Source organism: Oncorhynchus nerka, linkage group LG28 (assembly GCF_034236695.1).
Source record: "Oncorhynchus nerka isolate Pitt River linkage group LG28, Oner_Uvic_2.0, whole genome shotgun sequence".
Taxonomy (NCBI): Eukaryota; Metazoa; Chordata; class Actinopteri; order Salmoniformes; family Salmonidae; genus Oncorhynchus; species Oncorhynchus nerka.
In genome coordinates, this window is record NC_088423.1 from 66,887,836 (window position 1) to 66,913,628 (window position 25,793).

At 40.2% G+C, this 25,793-nt stretch overlaps 1 protein-coding gene and 1 long non-coding RNA gene across 2 annotated transcripts; one reads left to right on the forward strand and one right to left on the reverse strand.

Moving 5' to 3' along the window:
- Positions 1 to 13,966: 13,966 nt before the first annotated feature.
- On the reverse strand, positions 13,967 to 15,259 carry LOC115113566 (uncharacterized). Its single transcript, XR_003861118.2, has 2 exons — positions 15,066 to 15,259; positions 13,967 to 14,548 (listed from the first exon to the last, which is right to left on the reverse strand). It is a non-coding gene; the product is annotated as an uncharacterized LOC115113566 (long non-coding RNA).
- Positions 15,260 to 15,616: 357 nt separating this feature from the next.
- Positions 15,617 to 22,553, forward strand: LOC115113563 (G1/S-specific cyclin-D1). The gene is made up of 5 exons (XM_029641348.2): positions 15,617 to 15,865; positions 17,246 to 17,461; positions 17,847 to 18,006; positions 19,006 to 19,154; positions 19,297 to 22,553. Exons 1-5 carry the CDS (start codon positions 15,668 to 15,670, stop codon positions 19,450 to 19,452), a joined length of 879 nt encoding a protein of 292 aa, XP_029497208.1. The 5' UTR covers positions 15,617 to 15,667; the 3' UTR covers positions 19,453 to 22,553.
- The last annotated feature ends 3,240 nt before the right edge of the window (positions 22,554 to 25,793 follow it).

The following is a 25,793-nucleotide window of genomic DNA, read 5'->3' on the forward strand; positions in this document are numbered from 1 at the left end:
TGTGGTTCTGGTACCCTAAAGGCATTCAAAAGGACAAGAGCGTGGGCTCCCAGCACAAGAATGTCATATTGTGTACAGAGACAGACAGAAAGAAACAGAGAGAGAGGCAGGCATGCAGGCAATATTTTGTGTGATTTAACTGATGGGGTAACATTGGTGGGAATCCTCTCCCTTCCTCCCACACATCATATAAGCTATTTGGTGCTGCTGTAACATGTCCTCCTGACAGTGACATCTGACCTTAAGTATTGTTAGGAATGTGATATCAGGTTTTAAATACTTGGATCTATGTACAGAGAGAATCAAATGGAAGTAAGAGTCACAATGCATAATAACTGTTGCTCACTCTTCACTAAGTAGGATTTTTTCTTAAACTATCCCTTTGAAGCTTAAAAGCAAACAAAACAGTTGAAAGCTCCAGTCCTGTATTGTAGACAATTTAAAAAATGTGTTAGCGCCAGGACAGAACCCCCATTCTTTAAGTTTGAGGTATTTTGTTATGACCAACTTTTAAATGTTTAACACACTAATTCACCTACCACTTAAACCATAATAACAATTACAGTGCTTTCGAAAAGTATTCAGACCCCTTGACTTTTTCCACATTTTGTTACGTTATAGCCTTATTCTAAAATGGATTAAATAAAAACATTCCTCCTCAATCTACACACGATACCCATAATGACAAAGAGAAAACTGTTTTTTTTAGAAATGTTTGCTAATTTAGTAAATATGAAAAACAGAAAGACCTTATTTACATAAGTATTCAGACCCTTTTCTATGAGACTCGAAATTGAGCTCAGGTGCAGCCTGTTTCCATTGATCATCGTTGATATGCTTCTACAACTTGATTGGGGTCCACCTGTCGTACATTCAATTGATTGGACATGATTTGGAAAGGCACACACTTCTCTGTATAAGGTTAATGGTTGACGGTCCATACCAGAGCAAAAACCAAGCCACGGGGTCGAAGGAATTGTCCGTAGAGCTCCGAGACAGGATTGTGTCAAGGCACAGATCTGGTGAAGGGTACCAAAAAATGTCTGCACCATTGGATGTCCCTGAGTGGCCCAGCCAGAGCCCAGACTTGAACCCGATCAAACATCTCTGGAGAGACCTGAAAATAGCTGTGCAGCAATGCTCCGCATCCAACCTGATAGAGCTTGAGAGGATCTGCAGAGAAGAATGGGAGAAACTCCCCAAATACAGGTGTCCCAAGCTTATAGCAATATACCCAAGAAAACTCAATGCTGTAATCACTGCCAAAGGCGCTTCAACAAATGACTGAGAAAAGGGTCTGAATACTTATGTAAATGTATTATTTCAGGGTGGTTTTAGAAACCTGTTTTTCCTTTGTCATTATGGGGTTTTGTGTGTAGATTGATGAGGGGAAAAAACTATTGAATCCATTTTAGAACAAGGCTGTAAGGTAACAAAATGTGGAAAAAGGTGTCTGAGTACTTTCTGAAGTACTGTATAATGCTGACTGCATTCTCTTATTCCTTCTATTTCCAACTGTTCATCATCATGTTTCATAACAGTGTTGACAATGATATCAATAGCATACTAAAAGCATTGTTGATTACTCGTGTACACTAAAACATGTTTTAGCTTTTTATCTAAAGTTATCCAATCCCTCGGGTTAAAAGTACTGTACATGCTTGAGATTACTGTATACAATTCCCCAGTTAAATTATTTATACACAGACTCATTTTAAATCCCATTCACTCTTCAATGTCAGACCACATTGCCTACACATGATTATGCAGTACTTATGCATAAAAAAAACACAATATGCTGAATATTTTTTTCATGAAATGATGGTGTAATAGAGGGATTCCAAGTACTGACCTGAGTCACATATCGATACGAAAAGGAACTTTGCTATGCTTTAGACAGCCAATGCAAAAGTAATTCAAAGTTATGCAAATTAACAATGTGGATCGTGTCACATCGAGACCAACATTTTCATGAAAGCTCCAAAGAATCCCTGAACGAACATGCTTCCCTATTTTCTTCCTGGTTTTTTGAGTTTCCTGAACCAAAAGGTGAAATCCGATTTAGCTTTCACTTGAATCACAATGGAATAAAATACACAAGAATGAAGCTATATACAGGGGGTACCAGATAAATGTGCAGGGGTATGAGGTATTTGAGGTAGATATGTACATAAAGGCAGAGTAAAGGGCATCAGAATAGATAATAATAAGAGTAAAAAATTAAGAAGGAGGGAATGGTGCACTTCACAAAATAGATGGCATCATGAGGATGGAACATTATGTGGATATATTGAGGCAACATCTCAAGAAATCAGTCAGGAAGTTAAAGCTTGGTCGCAAATGGGTCTTCCAAATGGACAATGACCCCAAGCATACTTCCAAAGTTGTGGCAAAATGGCTTAAGGACAACAAAGTCAAGGTATTGGAGTGGCCATCACAAAGCTCTGACCTCAATCCTATAGAGAATTTGTGGGCAGAACTGAAAAAGTGTGTGTGAGCAAGGAGGCCTACAAACCTGACTCAGTTACACCAGCTCTGTCAGGAGGAATGGGCCAAAATTCACCCACCTTTTGTGGGAAGCTTATGGAAGGCTACCTGAAATGTTTGACCCAAGCTAAGCAATTTAAAGGCAATGCTACTAAATACTAATTGAGTGTATGTGAACTTCTGACCCACTGGGAATGTGATGAAAGAAATAAAAGCTGAAATAAATCATTCTCTCTACTATTATTCTGACATTCTTAAAATAAAGTGGTGATCCTAACTGACCTAAGACAGGGAATTTTTATTCAGATGAAATGTCAGGAATTGTGAAAAACTGAGTTTAAATGTATTTGGCTAAGGTGTATGTAAACTTCCGACTTCAACTGTATATCTTGTGTATATACAGTCTTGTGAGTGTTCATAGAGTCAGTGCAAGATAGGGTCAATGCAGATAGTGTGGGTAACCATTTAATTAACTTTATTTAGCAGTCTTATGGCTATTTAGCAGTCTTATGGCTTGGGGGTAGAAGCTGTCTCGAAGCCAACCTTTGTAGCTCTTTGCGGTCTTGCCATACCAAGCGGGGATGCAGCCAGTCAAGATGCTCTTGATGGTGCACCTGTAGAACTTTTTGAGGATCTGAGGGCCCATGCCAAATCTTTTCAGCCTCCTCGGGGGGAAGAGGAGCTGTTGTGCCCTCGTAATGACTGTGCTGGTGTGTGTGGACCATGTTAAGTCCTTAGTGATGTGGACGCCAAGGTACTTGAAGCTCTCGACCCGCTCCACAAATGCATCGTTGATGTGAATGGAGGCGTGCTCTCCCCTCTTTCTCCTGTAGTCCACGATCAGCTCCTTAGTCTTACTGACATTGAACGAGAGGTTGTTGTCCTGGCGCCACACTGCCAAGTCTCTGACTTCCTTCCTGTAGGCTGTCTCATTGCTGTCGGTGATCAGGCCTACCGCCGTCGTGTCGTCAACAAACTTGATGATGGTATTGGAGTCGTAGGTGAATATAGGGAATAGAGGAGGGGACTAAGCATGGGCCCCTGAGGGAGGTGTTGTATTTCACAAGGGATCCTGGTCAATATAAAAACTTTCACTGAGGCAAATGACCAATTCTGGATCCTCATTTTACTCTTTCTATAATTACTCCACTACTTTTCCATTCTCAATGTTCAAGGTCTGTGCAAATTACTTTTGAGGTCTATGCAAATTACTTTTGAGGGACGTAAATGGTGTTCTTAGATAGAGATATTGTAAGTATTTGTTTAAGGATAAATAGCACACATATATTCAAAGGTGTTCATGATTATGTGTTTCATGAGTCAAGCAAGAGATCCCCCCCCATCCTCCCATCTACACACACACACACAAACACACACACCCTACCCACCCCACCCCCAGTATGCATTGCTTTGTCTATAACAAGATAGGAGAATGGGGAAGAAAGGAGAGTTATTCAGAAGCAAATGAGCGTCAGTCTTTCCAGCTCTGAGACCATCAGACAGAAAGGTTCTGGGATCCTCCTTAAGCCACCAGAAGCTTCAGAAGACAATCCTGCCATCGGCACCATGGACTTTATGAATGGCTGTCAGGATGGGGGCTTATTGACACATAATTGTCAAAAGAGCAACCAACTGACTACAGATTGTTGGATGTGTTTATTTCTGTCCAAACCAAAAACTATGACTGTGTGATGTGCACCGTATGTATATGTGTGCACGTACATGCACGCTCGTGAATGACTTGGGGGGCCCATGAACTTTTGCAATCCTTTGTGCCCCAAAATCATAGCACAGGCTCCAACTTTCTTCCATAGCAGATATGGGCCATATAAGTAGAAGTTTTTCCTTCATTATGCTCATCCCATTCCTTGTCTGGAGTCCCCAATGTTCCAAGGCTCTGTAAGCCCCCACATAGCAGGGACAAGGTCCTTCTCTCTCCCAAGGGCCTCCATTGTTCAGGGGAACTTTCCTCTCATTGCTGCCCTTGGCCGGACATGGCCCCCAACCACCCACCCAAGCCAGTGGTGTCAGGTCAGGCACGGTGCAGGCGTGCCCTCCAGACTGGACCCCCACCTCTCCCAGTTTGCGGATCACTAAACAGGACAATCACTCAATCCATCTTTTCAGGGGGCATTGTGGAGCTGCCTAGAGTTGAGAAAGGGGCTTCTTTCAGTGGGAAATCTTTTCTCTCTTTTTTCGTTACGCTTTTTTGGGGTTGCGGATGGGCTAAGTCTCACAGACTATGTGTCTCTTATTGCAAGGCCTTCTCCCTTTTTGGAGCACATATCCAGGATATGAAGAGGAATCAGGACATCAAAGCTGGAGAGAATGCCTCCCCCATCCTCAATATTCAAACCAACTGTCAATATACCTATCATGGAGTACATTTGCATGCATAGTAACAATATTAAACTGACTATGGTAGTAGGCCGAGTATGGCATTAGTCATGTAAACACCTTACTCTACTTATCTTAATCGGCGTAAGGTCATTAAGAAGTAAGCATACGCTGGTTAAAACACCTGTTTTCTGAGCAATATTTTGAATTATTGGGACATGTAAATAGCTTAATGGGAGTTGCAGCGGTGTATTTAAGCTGTGCACGTGCTAGCACCAGCAGACCAAGACTCCCTCTTTTGTGCATCTTAGAAATAGTTTTCACATACAAACTTTATATGTCCGAACTCAAACAAACTTCATGTGGTCGCTGTGGTAGAATGTTTATTTTGATCTGTGAAAGTCCCATCAGGTAGCTTGATTTCAGACGTGTCCATGTAAACAGGATTATTAGGGGATTCGTAGCCCTGCTTCCACCAGATTTGTCATTGCTATTGACGCCCTGCATTAAAGCTACAATATCTAACTTTTTTGGGCGTGTATTACAGACCTGTCATTCTCATTGAAGGCAAGTCTAAGAAGCTAGTTCTATCAAAATATATTTCTATGCTTCTTGTTCTTGAGTTTCGATTTTGCATCTTTTACTTTCGTACAGCTGCTTCAAACAGCTGAAAATACAGTATTTTTATAAATATATTTAGATGATACAATGATTCTCTACACAGTGACTGCTTGTTGATTTGGCACATAAACTGAAATTAGGCGAACTATTAGAATTTTAGCAACCAGGAAATGTTGCATCTTTAAGTGGCACAGCTGGTAATACACTGGTGTCCCCCAGCAACCGGTTCTTACATAAAACATCTTCTATTTAGGCTGCAAAGGTGTCAGTTTCCTCCTTAATTTTGATTTAATTATCAGCTGGCCTGAAGAAAAAAAAACAGAGAAAATGTTGTACTGTCTTGATGTTTGTACACCACCATTTTGATGTTGCACACCGTGTTCAGCCAATCAGGTTACACCAGTCTGTTTTCTACCCATGGCTGAACGTGGTGCGCAACATCAGGAAGTAGCATTTGTCACTCTAGCACGGTGGTGACTGTATGCATATTTTCCCTGTTTTTTTTAGTCCGGCGGGCCATTAAATTGAGTTAAGGAGGAAACAGACGTCTTTGCAGCCTGAATGGAAGATGTTTTATGTAACAACTGGTCACTGTTTTGGTAAACAGCTGAGGGATGGGGCTGGAGAAATGTAACCATTCTTAAATTCATAGACAGGGCTATGGATGCAAGGACTGACCATCCCTGATATCACCATTATAGTTTTAACCATGTTTTGAGGCTATACATTGTTTTTCAAACAATGGAGTAAAAGTTGATATTTTGGGTTATGGAGTACGACAGTTGAATTCATCTCATGAGGCATTTATAAGTTATATTCCTAGAGAATCAAACATTTTAAAGTCTAAAAAAAATGTATGTACCAATTGCTGGTTGCCCCTTTAAAGTTATTTCAGGACATTAATCAGTAGTCAGTTATCAACAGAAACTTGTCAAATTTGATGAAATGATCATATTACATTTCAATAATGATAGCTTGAAGTCATCTTACATAAAACAAGTAAAAACTATTTAGGTAGAGTTGTCAGAGACAAATGATATTCCGTGATTTGTAAAGCAACAGACGGTTGTTGTGACAGATAAACATAAATATAAAGTTATTCAATTTAAATCAGCATCAACACAATCACTCAAATTTCATTCATTGGTGTATGCAAAGTCATTACAATTTAAGAATGCCAAATGTGCTTCCAGTAACTGAAGATTCACTGAAAAGTGTGAGTAAATCATCTAATGATAGTGTTTTGCACCGCTACACCCATAATGTGGGAGGACACTATTGTTTGTTAAATTGACAGATATGACACAAAGCTGTACTGACAGTAGTGGCATTTTTCATCAAAATGTCACTAACTGGTTTTTTGAGTTTGAGGCCAATTTCATGACTCACTTAACAAGAACTCGAATGAGCGACATACCCACTCCAGACCCTTAATTTAAAGGCAAGTTCCAACAATATGAGACAAGATCATAAAAAATGCAATCTGCTAAATCCTGAGTGAGATGATCAAGGTAGATATTTAAAGGCGGATTTCTAGTTTTGCAGTTCAAAATCACACACTTCTATCACAACACACTATCCATTTCACCACTTACGCAACACACTGTAACGGAAAACTGTCATTTAAACATGGTAATGCTGGGTATTATCAACAGTAAAATACTGTGAAACATATTTTGTTGTCAGGGAAAGAGTTGCTGTATTTCGAATGGTACTATAATTCCATCCCATAAAATACAGTACCGTACCAGGACAAAAACCTTTTGACCGTTAGTGGTTACATGGTATTGTTGTTTCTGTCTCATTAACATATTTTGAGGTGTGCCTTGTAAGAGGCTAAATTTGCTACATCTGTTGGTGAGAGTGCTATAGTAGTTACTTGGTATGGGGTAGTAGTGCCCCATCAATTTAAAATGTATAGGGGACAGATTTGAGTGGCAGCAAGTCTTAAACCATTAAAGTGCAACTGCCCCTAAAAATGATAATATTGTTTTCAAAATAGCCTATGCGGTATTGATATGAGTCAATCAAAATTGACTACAAAGTGCCAATAGAATCATTTTTGTCATAAAGTCAGTCTCGTCCAAAGCGGAGATTTGTGAGATGATAGGTAAAAAATTGTATGTCTAGGAATGAAGGATACCATAAATGTTTTCCATGGGTTGGGTTTATTTTAATCCTGCCCACATCCCCACAGCTGGGAGCACTCAAGTAATCTTCAATTTGGAGCGCTGCTGCATAAATGCCGATGGTCAATTTGGTTTCACATTCGATATCCCTATGGGGTTAGTTAGACCATCAGTAAATTACACAATGTACATGGGACAATATTTTAAAAACCTCAAACCAACTACACATTGTAGAAATGAATCTACAAATATTGAAAGCATTTAATGAGACAACTAAAAAATGTGCAACATGAAAACATTGCCCAATTTACATTGTGTAATTTATTGATGGTCCCTAACTATCCCCAGAGATAGGCTATCAAAAGGAAAATCAATTTTGCCATGGTAAAACACCAGTTGGCTGAAGCTATTTGGCGAAATAATTTGGGTAACTCCTCCCACCTGCAAACACACACACACACAGATGTAACCACACCCAGAAACCAACTCACGTTTGAATTCAATCATGTCATGGCCGTTATCATTTCTTAATGAACCAAATCTAAAATGACGCCAAATCAGGAAGTGTTGTGCTCCTTTAATGGTTTAGCCTTTTGCCATGTGCTTTTGGTCTGTTTTTCCCTGGAGTCGCTGCCAATTTAGAAGTCTTTGTTGAGGCCTCTAGAAGTTGCCTGGCTACCCAGACTCCTTGTTCTGGCCAAACGCCACGCCATGACCAAAGACGTTGCTTTCTTCTCTCCGAAATGAGTCTGGAGCTGAGTATCTCCTGGACCCTTCACAAAATGTGAACACATTGGGGCCATCTGATTGACCCAGAAACCGATGGGTTGGGCCAGAGCCAGAACTCGTGTGGGTAAAGCAGCAGTTTGGAAATCAGTCATTTACTTTGATACTCTGGTTAGAGACGATTCAATCGCTGATGACTTTGTTTTGTACAACGCCCCTCGTGCCCCTTCTCACCACAAATGACTTCAATGATTGCAGTCTCAGACTAAAGTATATAGCGAACGACAGAGGAGCAGAATAATTTAGTGTGAGTCGTCAGGCTATTCTAGAAGTACAAGTGATATAAAACACCAAATATTCATTGATGTGCTGTATGTGTAAACACATTAGCTAGCAGCCAACCTGCTTGCACCAATTCCATGTAATTACAGTAAAATACTGTGAAATACAAACCCTACCTCCCCACAATGAATTTCATTCATCCATTTATTCACACATTCATTACGATTACAGTAGCATTTTTCCCCCCAGTATAATAGAGTCAATTCTCCACTAGTGTACTGTGTGTCATTACACAGTACATGCATTGATACTGTATTTAGATTACAGTAGGTATACTGAAATATGAAATACAGTAACTTACTTGCCAATGAGCTTTCTGTAAGTTACTGTCAAATTCAATACAACCCCTTTACAGTGTACATTATAGTTTTAAATCAGCACGAGTTGACCACATGAGATGGCCAACATAAATGTCAGGCACGCAGGCTTCCTCTGACCCTTGAACCCGGAGATACTTCTGGTGTCAACCATGCTCTGTATGAATGGACCTACTGACTATCAAATGTGTTCCCTGTGGCCTTTTTGCCAGAGCCCCTGATCGAGAACAGAGATTCCTGTCTTTCTCAGTCTGATGTACGGAGTCAGAGCATCTCAAAACTCATTGAACCATTCAAGCAACCAAACTTCTGAGAAACAGCACTTTGCAGAACTGTAATTCTTACTATGGTAGTCCCATCAGTAATCTATTTACTATTGTTGGTTTGATGTCAAACCAAACATTTGAGTTTTACTCTTTTTTTGTCTTTGAGTTGTAGAGATATGGATGGGAAACATCTGACCTGACAAGGGCTATAGGCCTCCTTACAGACATGGACACAAACAAGCACAGAGAGACAGAGAGAGAGAGAGAGAGAGAGAGAGAGAGAGAGAGAGACAGAGAGAGAGAGAGACAGAGAGAGAGACAGAGAGAGAGAGAGAGAGGGGGAGAGAGAGAGAGAGAGATACAGAGAGACAGAGAGAGAGAGAGAGAGAGAGAGAGAGAGAGAGAGACAGAGACAGAGAGACAGAGAGAGACAGAGAGAGAGAGAGACAGAGAGAGAGAGACAGAGAGAGAGAGACAGAGATAGAGACAGAGAGAGAGAGAGAGAGAGGGAGAGACAGAGAGAGACAGAGAGAGAGAGACAGAGAGAGAGACAGAGACAGAGAGACAGAGAGAGACAGAGAGAGAGAGAGACAGAGAGAGAGAGACAGAGAGAGAGAGAGAGAGAGAGAGAGAGACAGAGAGAGAGGGAGAGACAGAGAGAGACAGAGAGAGAGAGACAGAGAGAGAGAGAGAGAGAGAGAGAGAACAATCTGCCACATCTCCATTAATCTCTGAGGCCTGCTTAAGGTTTGGCCTCCACTGGCAGTGAGTTGGGAATTCTTTTGACTTCATTTGGCACCAAATTCATCTTGATCACCATAAGCCAAATAAAAGGTGGCTTTGAGGAGAGAGTGTCTTTGGGAGTGGTGGAGATGGATCACAGAGACAGTGGTGTGGGGGAGTGTTGGGCCCCTCAAGATTAAGATCAATCTTGTGAGTTTCATTGTCTAATTGCATGCAAAAGTGATGATGTAATTTGTGTTGAATAAATGTTATTTCAATAATTGAGGGGCCATGTATGTTAATACATTGTGTTAGTGAAAAAACAGTGGAGAGTGGAGAGAGGAGAGTGGAGAGTGAGAAAGAAAGAGAGATGTATGTACAAATCAAATCAAATGTTATTGGTCGCATATTACACATATTTGGCAGATGTTATTGCAGGTGTAGCGAAATGCTTGTGTTCCTAGCTCCATCAGTGCAGTAATATCTAACAAGTACTTAACTAAACATGGTGGCTTAATTCTGTGGCAGCCAAACCAGATCACCATCAACATACAAAACGTGTGTTTAGTTTATAATGATGGTGGCAAAAGTTCTAACCAGACCCAATTTATGACAAATGATTTATTATGACCTTTTTAAATTGAGCTTTCACTTATTAACAGTGTTATGTGGAAGATATTCAGATTCCCCATTCAGGTTTTGTTTTTGTGAAGTGCAGACTTCAGAGCTGTTCTTTTGATTTACAGCAGGGGTCGTGGGGGTCGTGCACTACCATAGCCCAAAGACTGAGAATGCTGCCCATTAATCTTTGATACCTGTTACACAGTACTTTAGCACTCCTTGTGTAGTTGGTTTTCCATTATAGGTCTGTGATTTATTGTGGCATCAGGGGGTCCCTGAGGTGGTCTTCTTCCAAGGGCCACGATTTATACTTTCAGAGACGTCGCAACATAGGACCAGCCCCTCTAATGAAGGAGATGCCTGGACCTCCATGGACCAGCTGGTTCTGAACTCCGTAGTACCAGGTCCCCATACTAAACTATTACTCCATGAAGAGTAAGACACAGAGAGTTGATCCATCAATGGAAATAAACCATCTACACTAATTCACATATTCACACAACAGAGCCTTTAACTAACAGTTGCCTATTAGTGTAAAGTCTTCCATTTTCACAGCTCAATATGCCAGAAATCTCGCTCGGTAATGTACAATAGAAACACACAGCTACACTTTAACCCACATTACTAAAACTGAAACTTCATGACCAGCAAACTTTTGCAGAAGTTTACCGAAGCACATTTCACAATCCATAGGCTATACTGAAAATGTTGCCCCGCCCTTGGGTGGTTAACCTCTATAGGTCAAGGACGTTTGAAGGGATGACCCTGTATTAGCATAGGGCGACACCCGCTTAGGAAAGAAAGTGAACTCACCCTCAATGGGGGGGGCGAGTATCAACATGGAGAAATCCTCAAAGACAAAGAGGAGTGGGAGGAGGCAGTGGCTGGGAGATGGTGGGAGGTGGTCAGGTGGACGTTGTGTTAAGTGATTGACAACCTGTAATCCTCTCATTAGGCAGCTATTTGTTTTGGGATATGCAGCAGTGCAGGTTGGAGGCAAGACACCAGCACTCGTCACCCGGCCTACAGCTGATTTACTGCACACCTGTGGGAGGGAGTTGCAACAGCAGCAGGGCCTCGGGACACACAGCCAGGCCACCCTCAACTATAGAGCAGCATTCTAATTCCTAGAGAATCGCTCTGTGTTCTCTCTCTCTCTCTCTCTGTCTCTCTCCCTCTCTGATAAATAACTGAGGTCCACTCAGACAGTGAGCATGTACTCTTTAAAACACACATATACTTCATATATTAACATAAACACAAGTACCTGCTATATACAGTAGATAATACCACCCATGTTACTAATAAAGCAGAACTCCTTCAACAGACTACAGATCATCTCACTTCTACGGCTATAAAAATGGCATTGCTTTCTTTCAGAAGGGGAGAGGCACATAATTGTAGCTTTGCTATCACATAGAATGAGAAAGGAGTGAATTCCTAGATCCTGAGGTCCATTGTCGTGCCATTCATCACCTCATGTTTCAGCAAGATAATGCACTGCCCCATGTCGTAAGGATCTGTAAACAGTTCCTGGAAGCTGAACATCTCCCAGTTCTTCCATGGTCTGCATACTGACCAGACTTGTCAGCCATTGAGCATGTTTGAGATGCTCTGGATCAATGTGTACGACAGCGTGTTCCAGTTCCCGACAATATTCAGCCACTTTGCACAGACATTGAAGAGGTTTGGGACAACATTCCACAATCAACAGCCTGATCAACTCTATTCGAAGGAGATGTGTCGCATGGCTTGAGGCAAATGATAGTCACACCAGATACTGACTGATTTTCTGATCCACGTCCCTACCTTTTTTAAAGGTATCTGTGACCAACAGATGCATAACTGTATTCCCAGTCATGCTAAATCCATAGATTTTATGAATTTATTTCAATTGACTGATTTCCTTATATGAACTGTAACTCAGTCAAATATTTGAAATTGCTGCATGCTGCATTTATATTTTTGTTCAGTGTATATTTAGTCTCCAAATGTTTATTGAAAACATCAATACATTTGCACAATGAGCACTTTCTGTCCCTCAAATGCATCTTTACAGTTGTTGGTTAGCTAGCTCGCAATTTTTTTGCCATATTAGCATTGACATGAAATGATTCAAAACACCGCAAAACAATACCAGAGGGGTATCCTACGAAGCAGTTTTAAGGAGTAAGCGAGCTAACTTTGGTCAACTCTGAGTTCAACTCGGGATAACCGGTCATACGAGTGGCTCACCTTTTAGCCAAGGTACATTTCTATGGCTACGAATCCTTCAGAACTAACTTGCTCCGGAGCAGGCTAACTCACGGCTAACTGATTAAATATTTTATTCATTAAAATGTTTTTCTGGTGTGTTAAAAACTTGTAATGTCACACACAGTATGACTCAATGTGCTGGTGGTTGTGCATTGATAAGCACAACAAAGCACACCGAAGTTGGCATTAACGATAAGCAATCAAATGAAAGGCCATTCTAAAAGCCTATTTTATATCATCTCATGTTGAATTTGCAAACAACTTTTATTTTGGCACAAATGAAACTGTGGCACTGACTCGTCCGTGGATTTAGTTTCAGCATTGTCTCAATTAAGAGTTTGACGTTTGACTAGCCATTTGCGACATGCATGTGCAGTTACAAGCCTGCTAGAGTTAGTGGCAGGTGGATGAGCAATATCCACCATCATAGTACTGAAGAAGCCTGAGCTGGAATGTAACCTTACTGGCCCAATGCTCTAACCACTAGGCTAGCTGCCACCCCATGTAATGACTGAGTGTTGGAGTGTGCCCCTGGCTATCAGTACATTTAAAAAACAATCAAATGATGCCATATGGTTTGCTTAATTAATATAAGGAATTCTAAATTATTTATACTTTTACTTTTGGTACTTAAGTATATTTCAAACCAAATACTTTATACTTTTACTCAAGTAGAATTTTACTGGGTGACTTTTACTTTTCTATTACAGTATCTTTACATTTACTCAAGTATGACAATTGGGTAGAGGGATCAAGAACAAGATACAACTAGCTGAAATGAGCCACCTACCATTCCCCACATGGCAGCTTCTTGTCATTGTTGCTAGCTATCTGACCATTCAGAAATCATAACAAAGCAGGGCTTCTGGCCCTATCCATGCCTGCGCATTATTTTGAGACTTTGTCAGCCAAACAGCATGACTTTTCTCTCAAAACAGTGCAGAGGTGGAAGATGGCTGTGGTAGGAAATCCCCCACTGTAACTTTGCCATACCCTACATTTAGCTGAAGCCCCTGGTCAAAATATGTAGGGATTTTGGCACATGGTTTTGCATAATGTTCAACAAGTATGGAAAAAGTTGAAAATAGTGCAATAATGTGCAACGTGGGTGATAAGGATAGTAGGCTCCTTATAGGCCATATGGGTTAATGATAAAAATCGATTTTTATTGAAAATAAGTTTTGTTAATAAACTTGTAAATGTGAAAGAGTGTAGATGAGAGTCACCCACATTCGTCAACAATAGCAAGTATTGACAAAAAGAAAACTTATTTTGGTAGTTTTACAGTAACCTGTTGAGAGGAATGTTAAGAATGCAAAAAACTCATATTCCTATTGAAACGACTGAGATTAAACGTTATTGCAACTCTTAGAAAAAGTGTGATAAATCTGATTTCGACTATTCACAGAATTGATCCCTTATTTAGATCCTCTTTCACACGACAATAATATTGATATTCCACTCCCATGACTTCCAACTGTTCTAAAGGTAAAAGAACATAGCATTCTGTTCAAACTTGTTTTTGTTATTGTTCTAATGTTATATAACAGAACGTTCAACATTTTTTTATTTGGCATACAGCCAATGATATTTTAACCAATCACATGATTATCGATAACTTTAATTTGAATACAACATTTCAACACTCCCATAAGTGCTTGATCGTCTTCTGCCTGGTAACAGCAATTCCTCCTATTGGTTAAGACTCATTTCGGTCTCCTCCCTAGTCAGAGAGTGAGAGAGAGAACTTGTGTGAGAGTGTAATATTTACTGTACATTTTGTATTGTTTATTTCACTTTTGTTTATCTACTTCACTTGCTTTGGCAATGTAAACATATGTTTGCCATGCCTATAAAGCCCCTTGAATGTATTGTAAAGTGAGCTAGTGCACTTTTGTTGTACCATGTTTAATGACATAAAATTAATGAAATCAATGTTGTTAACAAGCTACTTTGTCTAAATGAGAGATGTTTATAATGCTATTATTATTAGGTTAGGCTTTAACGTAAACGTCGTTGCACGTCGTATTTTACTCTTGAAATATTAAATAGCCTGCCTTACTCAATGGCTCTGATAGTAGCTTTTTACAGGTTTTGTGATGCATAGGTCTATTGAATATGCCTGCAATCTGAACAAGTATATGAATTGCTGTATAATGATTATGTTAAAGTGACTTAAAAAAAATACATGTCCCACTGTTAAATGTCTTTGTGTGGTAGAAGCTTGCCCATGTGCTCACCTCATGTTCGACTTGGTGACGAGAAGAGAAGCCGAGGCTATTCTTTGGGATGGCTTTTTCTAACAGGAAAGTTTCATGAACGTGTCTATACCGCCCCCTATCAAAATGGAACCATTTCACATTCATCTCTGCATAACCAACTTCCCTATACCGACACTAGCCTTTACATCCCTCCGCCCTCAAACCCCCACCACTCAGCGTCCGTTCTCTTCACCCCCTCCTGACTCCCCTCGGCTGTATAGGCTACGCCACCCAGAATACTGGGACCTCCCATTTCCATACCTATAGGAGTGGTTCAGCAGCGATTGGAAGGACTTGGAACTTTAGAGGGGTAGTTCTTTAGAGTCATCCTCCTCTCGCTCTAGACTCCTTAGCTCGGCTCTCTCAGACTCGCTATTGCTTTGATCCCCTCCTTAACAACAGTTAACGTCATCGCATAGCCCTCTGAAGGAGAGTTTTGTCTAGAAGCGTGAAGAGTTGGAGCTCTCAGAGGGCTACATTGTAGGAACAGCAAGCAGCATCCACGGAGCCTCACTCACTCCTAACAAGAAGCACCTCTTTTGATTATTTATTCAGCTCAGCAAGCTACTACCGCAAAAGATATGGAACACCAGCTGCTGTGCTGTGAAGTGGAAACCATCAGACGAGCTTACCAAGACGCCAACTTACTAAATGACCGAGTTCTACAGACAATGCTCAAAGCAGAGGAAAATTACCTTCCGTCTCCGAATTACTTCAAGTGTGTCCAGAAAGAAATAATACCTAAAATGAGGAAAATTGTGGCTACATGGATGTTAGAGGTGTGTATATTTATGATGTCTAAATGTATTGCTGAAAAGTTTGTCCAGACACTAACCATGCCCTTTGGACGCAATGTATTGAATTGGTCGTTTTATGCATCGTACGTTTATTCTTTCCAAGCATGATCATTCATATTATGTAAACTTACTGACATATAGTAGGCTAATGTTTCATTTGTGTACGGGTGTCCAAGTAGGCTAAAATAGATTTGGAACACGGTTGTAGCCTATTAGGCTATTTCACAGGTATCGTGTGTGTTCAGTAATTACAACACTCGCAATGTAGCTGCTCGATTATTTTATTTTGTCGGAGACTTATTTAATGTAATTTTGTATTTAGATGTAATTTCCCCCCCCAAATTAATAGCAATGTACACGTATGCAGTCTTACTCTTGCCAGTATTATGCGCCATCTTTGTTGTCGTATGCGTAGGTTTTTAATATAATTAAAAATATTTAATAATGTCAGCTATGACAGTAACTGAATCAGCGAGTCGAAAAGTATATCTTGGGTATGCATGTGTAATCCTGTCGCATGGATAGCGAAAACTGATTATATAAAACCGTAAAGTTTTGTTTCGGTTACTGATCAGGCTGCTGTTGCTGCAGTTTATGAAGGTCGCTCTGGAGACATGATCGTTTCCACAAAACATGTAAATAAGAATGCATTTTAGATGGTCGGCTATGATACTATATCGATGAATCAACATTTACATGTAGTTAGAGATTGAGTCTTATGTCGACATACATTTATTATTAATTTCAGAAATTGAGAGTCAGCACAAGATCTAAATGTCGCATGCTCCACGAGAAAGAGCGTTGACTTGTAAATTCAATTGTTTTCATGGGTTTACTATGAAAATTCGACATTTCATGAAACTATCCGATAAGGTATACCGTAAGGATCATTTACATGCTAATTTGACAAACAGGGACAATTTTTACATATTTTTGATTCTTTTTTGAAAAGATGACGAACTAGAAATTTAAGGGGAAAGTTGCATTGACGCCACCTTTGTGTCTTTCCAAGAAGCGACTGAAAACAGACGAAATTCTCAACTATTTCAATTTCCGTTTTAATTTAGGCCTAAGCAACTTTCAGCTTTTCGAAATGCATGCTTTTATGTTCATTGCATTGGCAGACTATAGCCTACTCTGCGCCACCTGAAGCCTATAATTAAGCCATAGCTATTGTTTTAAGGACAGCCTTAAGGAATAGAAGGATAATTCAATAAATGTGTTGTCATTACAGTATTTCGTTTTCACTTATGGACAGGCCTATTTATTGGTATATACAATCGACCTGAATGCACTTATAGGCCTATATTATAGGCTACTGTAATTTGAGGCTATAGGCTAAATTGCTGTTTTCACTTCTAGGTCTGCGAGGAACAGAAATGCGAGGAGGAGGTTTTTCCCCTGGCTATGAACTACTTGGATAGATTTTTGTCTGTGGAGCTCACAAATAAAACCAGATTACAACTCCTGGGAGCTACTTGTATGTTTTTGGCCTCAAAGATGAAGGAAACGGTCCCTTTAACTGCAGAGAAGTTGTGCATTTACACCGACAACTCCATCCGGCCCAGCGATCTATTGGTAAATGAGCAATGTCAATCTTCTAAATAGACACACTGTATATGGCTGTAGTTATAATCCATTTAATATCGGCCAGACAATTGTAATGAGCATTTCCATAATATAGGCCTATAGATAGCCTACTATTTGTCTTAGTTTCTCTTTGACTGGATCTAAATCATTATTGCATCATTTTTGTTGTTAATTTGAAAGAAAGTTTGCATCAAAGAACGTTTGGTTTCTTATACATTTCAAAAGGTAGCCTAAAGCGGTTAGGCCAGTGTAGCGCAATGATATGAGGAGGGCGATATCTCCCTCTAGTGGCTAAAGTAGAACAAATTATGTGAAGCCACTTGTGAAGTTCGATTGTCTCATTGCACACGTCGTGTCTTTTTTTTTGTTGTAGCAAATGGAACTACTGACTCTAAACAAGTTGAAATGGGATCTAGCATCAGTAACACCGCACGATTTCATAGACCATTTCCTCTCCAAGCTACCAGTCCATCAGAACACGAAGCAGATTCTGCGCAAGCATGCCCAGACATTCGTGGCTCTCTGTGCAACAGGTAGGCCCACATATGAACCACCTGTTTCCTGTCACTGTTCCATAACCAATTTTTCAGGGACCAATGGCTAATATATGTGTTAGATTTTGTCTGCATTCTTTTCCCACTTGTCAGGATAACTCTTCCTCCTTGAAGGACCCAGGTGGCCAGTGGTCAATGTAAACGGTTGGGGGTATGGGCTCTAATGCAGGAATGTTTGAGTGTACGAGGCCTAACATGTTTTATGGGGGGTGTCTCAGTCACTGTGTAGTGTGGACAAGTAGAGGAGATACTGGAATGGAGTCGGTGATCTCTTTTTCACCAGATCAGTTTTATGTGATTATGGGTTTGCTTCTCACATTGCTTTGTTTCTCCCCAAAGTCAGGGTTTGCTCAATAGATTTTGAATCTGTTGTTACTGGGGTATGTTTTAGGGCTATTGTGGAAATGAAATCGGTTGTGCTGTCGATGCGTTTATTTGTGAAAATATATCTACTGAATGCATGGGGGGATGGACACTGTCCACTAGATTTATGGTCACCTTTCATGCACTTGAGTAGGAAATGGGATGCTAACCTCTTTAGAGGAGATGAGCTCAATGGGGATTAAAACTATAATTTATATGAGGGAAATGGGTAGGAAGGAGAGTGGTATTTCCTTCTTGGAAAAAGTTTTACGTGGTGGACCCATTGAATGCGTGTGCTGGAAGTACATTTGTACCTGTTCTATTTTGTTCATGAGTTAGATTTATTGTTTTTGGAAGTGTGTGCATGCGCACCGGTGTCCTGTCAGTGGCTGGTCATGAAATAAGGCACATTCAGGATATTGTGAGTGGAAAGGAGCAACAGGATATCCATTGTCCCCTACATCATTATGCCACAGCCTAGAATGGCCTCCCTCACATAACCTCCACATTAATCTTATTGAAAGCTCATGTGTACTATTTAGCCAATGATCTGTTTCAGATGTTTTGCTTTATGACATAAGTACTTACCGTCTCTTTCTTTTGTCTTCCCCGTAGATGTCAAATTCATCGCCAACCCTCCCTCCATGATCGCAGCTGGCAGTGTGGCAGCAGCGGTCCAGGGGCTGTACCTAAAGAGCAAAGACGGTGTACTGTCATCCCAGAACCTAACCAACTTTCTGTCCCAAGTCATCAGGAGTGACCCGGTACGTCAAACACAGCTCCCCCAGGCCTTTACATTGCATCACACACATGCTTGCATTGACTATTTGTCACAAACCCTTTCGCTACTATTGTCTTTCAGATATTTTGCTTCCTTATGCTGACAGTATCTCTCTCTCCTCACAGGACTGCCTGAGATCGTGTCAGGAACAGATTGAGTCTCTGCTTGAGTCTAGTCTGAGACAGGCACAGCAACATAATGTCTCCACAGAAACAAAAATGGTAGATGAGGATGTGGACCTGTCCTGCACCCCTACAGATGTGAGGGACATTAACATTTGAGTGGCATCCTCTGCATTTTTTGGGAAATATCTTTGAGGCTCTGGCCTTACTAAGAGGCCATCTGGGGAAAGAGGACACCAGCGCACCCTTGAGTCGTCACCCTCTGAACACCCTCTGGCAAATGCTTTTGTGCCACACCTGTTACGGTGCCCCGGCCTGTATGGCCTCCCAGTGACGTGTGGCCGCCCTCAGCCAGGGCTGTCAAGAAAGGACTGAACACCTCACTTTTCTGAGACCACCAGTCATATTCCCTCTCACTCTCCCATCCTGTCCAGCTCAAGACCTAGACAAGGATGATAGGAAGATACACAACTATATTGATGAAACAAAAACATTATAGTTTATGTGCAAGATTAAGCCACAGAAATATACATTGTTACCACCCAATGTTGAACTAGGATTTTTAAATACCATAGACTGACTTTACATGCTTACTTAAAACATTCAAAATAACAAGTAGGTATTTTTAGTCTGTCTTTGTCTAGGTTTTTATTTGAAGTATAAATTCATTTATTAAAGAGAAGGGGCATTTTTGTTCTCTAATAGGCATTTTGCTTGCCATCAAAGTTCCCGTTTTTGTTTTTTTTGCATCTAGGCATCTGTGTATCCCTGCTTGCTTATGCGTTTAGTCACTTTATTATATTGTCTAGACTTCTAAAGAAATTGAGCCCCCAGTTTTGGCCTCTTCTCTTTTTAACTGGGTTGTATAACTCAACAGTATACTTTTAGTATATATTGCTCTGTTTTTATTGTTTAGGTGATTGTGGATTGCTGGTGCTGAAGTTTGGCAAATAAGTTCATTCAATATAAGGACATTTACTTTATATTCCATTAGGAGTAAATTGAATGAACCAGCATTGTTTGGCTGTTTTGACTTATTGCCACAAATGTACATATTTCAACAGCTATGACATGATAAACTAAAACCTAGCATTAATTGCAAACCTTTACCATGCAATCCACAGTTGCATTTTTTTGTGGTTCTATCTTTCTAATACCATTCCATTTTTTAAAAGCACTTTTAGTCAGTTTTTTTCTGACTCATAAAAAATCACATTGAAAAAAAAATGGAATGGAGTGGAGCAGGTCTCTTTTTAACTATGGTGTTATGTGTGTGACAATTTTGGGTACAAGTCAACGCAGCCCAGCAGCGATCCTGTGTGCCCTTGATGTAGACGGGTATTATTTTGGACATTGTTATGCCACAGTTCTTACAGGAGGGGTCTAGAGTGAGACGAGCGTTGGGTGTGGCATGTTTCAGCATCCTGTATCCCATCGCTTGAACGGCATCCAGAGCATTTGAAACACTAAAGTATCAAACTTGAAAGCTAAAACAAAGATTTAGGTTGTTTATTATTGCAGATTTTCCTATTGGAGCCAGTACAGAGTAGAAACAGGATGCCAAAGTCTGTCTCTATGTAACATTTTGTACACAACTATTTACCATAGTGCGTAACACATGCCTGCCCTACAAATCATGTATGACCGTGTTTTCTCAATGCAAAACTGAAAGAAAACACCATAGTTAAAATGCTGTTTAGAATATGTGTAGTTGAGGGGATAAAAATACAAAAAAAATGTTTTGGTTTAGAGATGATTTTGCACAAACCTGAAGACTTAGGCTATGTTTTTGTTTGCTTGCCTAAGATAAGAGGGAAGGGTAACGTTGAAAAGTGGGAGTGGGGGAAAAAGGGAGGCAAAAAGGGTGACGGCATGTTTTTGTTGACTTGCTGAATTAAGGTGTTTGACTGTACATTGAGAAAAAGATGAGAAAACAGGATAACGGAAGAGCACACTCCTCCTTTTGAGCTGCTATGGAAGAATTCCCAGCAAAGTGTACAACAAAATGAAAAACAACAAGAAAAAAACTGCTTTTTCTCCTATTGTTTGCTGCTATTTTTTTAAATATACATATAAATGTTGATATACTGCCATGTAATAGGTCTAATTTTCTATGAGAAAATTGTTGACATCTTTGTTTTTATAGTTGTCATCAGTTTTTACTTTGATTTCAGTGCTATTCCAAAAACAGTAAAAATGAGACAATAGGCATGGTTTTTATCAACAATACCTCATATTACAGTCAAGACTTCTCTTTAATCTATTTTTATCTTTTTTTTTACTAGTTTGTTCAGTGGCTGACAGTCCTGTTTAAACTGCTAATGGTAATGCATTGATCATTACCCAAATGGGTCCTGATGTGAGCAAGTAATCTGGATTGTGTAACTCTTTTGAGTGTTAAGCTGTCTCATTGAAAGAGTCTTTATCCCCTTTAGGCTCCTGAAGGCCCTCCTATTTTATATTTATAAAACATTTGCTCGAGTTCAAGCCCGTAATGAGTTTATTTGAGTTTGTTAAATACCAAGCCATAGAATTACTTTCAAATCATCATGCCGTTATTCCACACAGTTCAGTTCATGCTATTCTAGATATCTTGTCCTCCCAAGAAGCATAGCATATTTATGTCAACTGCACAATAAATGGTAAATAGATTTAAATCTTGTAACACTGCAGTTTTTTTCTTAACTGAACCGCTACTGGTACATTGAAGCCAAAATAATGGGCTACTGATATTGTTGGCACACTTCCATTTGACCCAGACATCCTTCAATCAGAGTTAATGAGTGTGAGAGCCAACAGTGGTTCACTTAGCCATAGACATGATGCTGCTATATGTTCTGGTTGTAGATGTGAGGTAGGCCTACTTTTGACAAATGATGTTGCTGCTCAAATTTCTACTCGCTAACACAGGACCCAGGATGGAATTATTGTTTTTCTGTCTAGTGTAAGAAATACTCGTTACCTCAAATGGAGAAAAGAAATACATGTTGATGCCCCTGTGAGATGACATTACATATTTATGTCATATTAAAAAAGTGCTGTTAGTAATTTAAAAAAAATCTTTGTCCAAACAGAATGTGCTACAGTGCCCCCCCCCCCCCCCAAAAAGCTAAAATGGTCAGCTTTTTACCATTGTTTCTATTGTTAATGATGGTCGGGTAGGTCGCCCCTCTTACTGAACTGTTGTTTCAGGATCTGTGTTCATTGCAATGGGTCAAAGGTCATCTGGGGTCCAAGAAAATAAAGCAAAGATTCTGAAATGTCTGCTTTATGTCTATTTTGTGTAACAGTCGCTGGTCTGTTTACTTACAGATTCATTCTATAAACATGATTAACATCAAACTAAACCAGAATTAAGTGGATTAAACACATCCTGTTTTGTCTCCTTGATGGGAAAACAAAAAATGTTCATGTCTTTTACAATGTCACATGATACATATTTCTTTCTAAAACAAAGTTATTGTATTCCATACATACATAACCATACATCAATTATGATCAGTAATCATACATTTTGAATAGGAAGTTATAGATTACTGACAGTGACTGAATCGTTTTCCAAAAAAAGCAACATTGACATACATAATGATATTAAGGACATTTTACAAAATCTAAAGTTGAAATGCATTGTGGGACTAATGATTACCCATGCTATTGGTCAAAGCATGCGTGTGTGACAGCACTCATTGATTTATTATGCAAGGAATTGCTTTGATCAGGGTTTTCTGTAAAGAAAAAGGTGTGAAATCCTAATCCTTTCCCACAGCCCTGCAATCGTGAGCTGGACAAACAGTGGATAAAGGGTTTCAGCACATAAGACAATGCGGCACCAAATCCCTGCTGGCACATAGACATCTCTCTCTCTCTCTCTCTCTGAACATCATGCCACAAAATGCATCTTATAGCATTTGTAAACTAAAGGATTAATACAACTGCAGCCATAATGCTCACTATTTAATTAACAAGCACCAAAACAACTATCCTAAAATGCCTAATCTAACCCTGGGTTATAACTGTTTTACTAATGATTTATTAACCCTAGCCTTAACACTAGCCCTAGTTTTAACCTGTTGTTGATTATATTGTAAACTTTTTACATCCATATCTGACCAATCAGATCAGCTCTTTTGCCAATTATCAGCGCTGCATTTTATCACTGGGGAAATGTTCGTACACATCACTACATAAGGCTGGGAGTCCCTGACTACAAGAAGGGTCCAGCACTGGCTACTTTTTGTATATAAAGTTGTTCTTCAGACACTCCGTAACAACCTTAACTGGTGATCCAGCCATTTTCAGACCCGCTCTCTGGACTGGCTTGTTCTGGAGGATCCCCAGGGACCCATCAGGCCACCTTGAAGTTAGACTTGCTTGTCTCCACTGGACAGCTTAGATTGAGTTTAAGGGAGGTGATATGTGAGAGTTGTGATTGTTTTGATTAATCTTATAATATTTATTGTATTGATATTATTTATTGTATGTTCATGTTTTGTATTTATTAAGGATCCCCATTAGCTGCTACTTTTCCTGGGGTCCAGCAACATTAAGGCAGTTATTGAAATGCACTATTTTTAAATTGTATATAACACTTTTCACATGTTCACTGGGCTCCCTTGCAAATGAGACCCTGGTCTCATTGATGACCCCACCTTATATAAATACAAGTAATTGACGGATAGCCAGGGCCACACTCCAACACTCAGACATAATTTGCAAGCAACGCATGTGTTCAGTGAGTCTGCCGACCACAGGCAGTAGGGAAGACTAGGAATGTTATCTTGATAAGTGTGTGAATTGGACCATTTTCCTATCAAAATGTAATGAGGACTTTTGGGTGTCAGGGAAAATGTATGGAGTAGAAAGTACATTATTATCATTAGGAATGTAGTGAAATAAAAGTTAAAGTTAACAAAAATATAAATAGTAAAGATACCCCCAGAAAACTACTTAAGTAGTTTTCTGGGGGTATTTTTACTTAAGTGTAAAAGCAACTGATTGTTGGGTACTGTAGGTCACAATAAAATGTCAAAGGCTTTCAGATGGGCCAGAGTAAAGAAAAAATGGTACCCACTGGTCTAAGGCCCTGGGCATTTGTGAAGGAACTCTTGAGTATTTCACATAAACCTGTAGGCATCTGAGGTTCGCATTAATACGGTGTCCTCAACCTCTGACATCTTAGCACTTGCGGTTTAAGAGGAAGGATCAACATTGCTCCCCAAGTGCCATCAAAGGGTACAGGGATGGACTCGTCAGGACATGCTACCTCAGTGTGGTATCCTTTCAACATTTTTACCCATGGCTGTAGCTGTGATGCAGATGCAGAGCAGCTTGTGACATCATGCATCAAGTTCTTTTAAAAAGTTATGAAATCACCCGACTTCCACCGTGATGCCTATCAACATTAAAATATTAAACAGAGTAGCTGATTCTGGGTGCCAAGATTAATTGTAACTGAATGTTCAAAAAAACAAAAGCATGAAAATATATACTGGCATTCTTCAGACATACTGCATAATGGGCTAGACAGCTGTTAAAACTGAGCTCAGATAGCCATCTGCCTCCAGGACTGGAATGGGGGGGGGGGTGCATGAGGCACCAAGGCAGGGGAACACTATGCCACAATTTAGTTTGGGGCTTTTTCCCCTCGAAGTGCCTGGCGGTTGCATTTGTCACGTCTTCTTTTCATGTCACCACTCGCCACCTGCTCCAGAAATTCCAGAACATTCTCTAAACCCTCCAGTGCCCCCATATCCCTCTCTGCCTCCTCCCTTTCCTTGGCCCCATCCACTCTGCTTGCCCAACACAAGGAATCAAAGAAACAGTGCAGCTACAACTTTCATTCACTGGCATACCCCCTCTCTCCCTCTGTTCTTTTTGCATTGGACTCAAACACACACAAGTAACTACGAATCAGGTCAGACCGCACAAAGATGAGCAGTGCACTGGCAGTTCCTTCTTCCCTCCAGCTCATTTGGGATTTATCTGTCCCGCTCAGAAGGTGCCTCGGGGCAGTGTTCACCTGCTGCTGCACAGTGCATCAACCAGCTGCCACTGGCCCCCACCTCCCCATCTGGTTTTGTCTATCTGAATTTATCCGTACAGCGAATAGAAAGGGGGGACCACGAACAAAAACAAGCGCTCCACAGCCCCTGCCATCGCTGGTGCCCCTTGATACCATTGTTACAGATAGAGACCAATCCCACACATGACTCAGGAGAAGGGGCCGAACATTAACTGACTGCTGACCACCAGTGAAATGAGGCTGAAAGGCCCAGTGGTGGAATTTCATGGGGATGGAGTTGGTTAAACAAAACCAACAGACAAGAGACTTTGTGCCTCTGGCAGGTGAATCCACCCTCCTGTCATACTGTATATAAAGTCATTTTACAAAAAAAAAAAAAAAAAAAGTGACTTAGAAACACATACCACCTCAGTTGTATTGCATAGTAAAGAATTGTGGTTTTGATCACTTATTTCATATAATGTTGAGTTTAATTCAT

Excerpts from the sequence above, each read along its gene's own strand:
- LOC115113563 (XM_029641348.2), top strand. The coding sequence starts at position 15,668 with ATGGAACACCAGCTGCTGTGCTGTGAAGTGGAAACCATCAGACGAGCT. Across the intron at positions 15,866-17,245 it reads TGGCTACATGGATGTTAGAG|GTCTGCGAGGAACAGAAATG; the intron begins GTGTGTATATTT and ends TTTCACTTCTAG. Across the intron at positions 17,462-17,846 it reads TCCGGCCCAGCGATCTATTG|CAAATGGAACTACTGACTCT; the intron begins GTAAATGAGCAA and ends TTTTTGTTGTAG.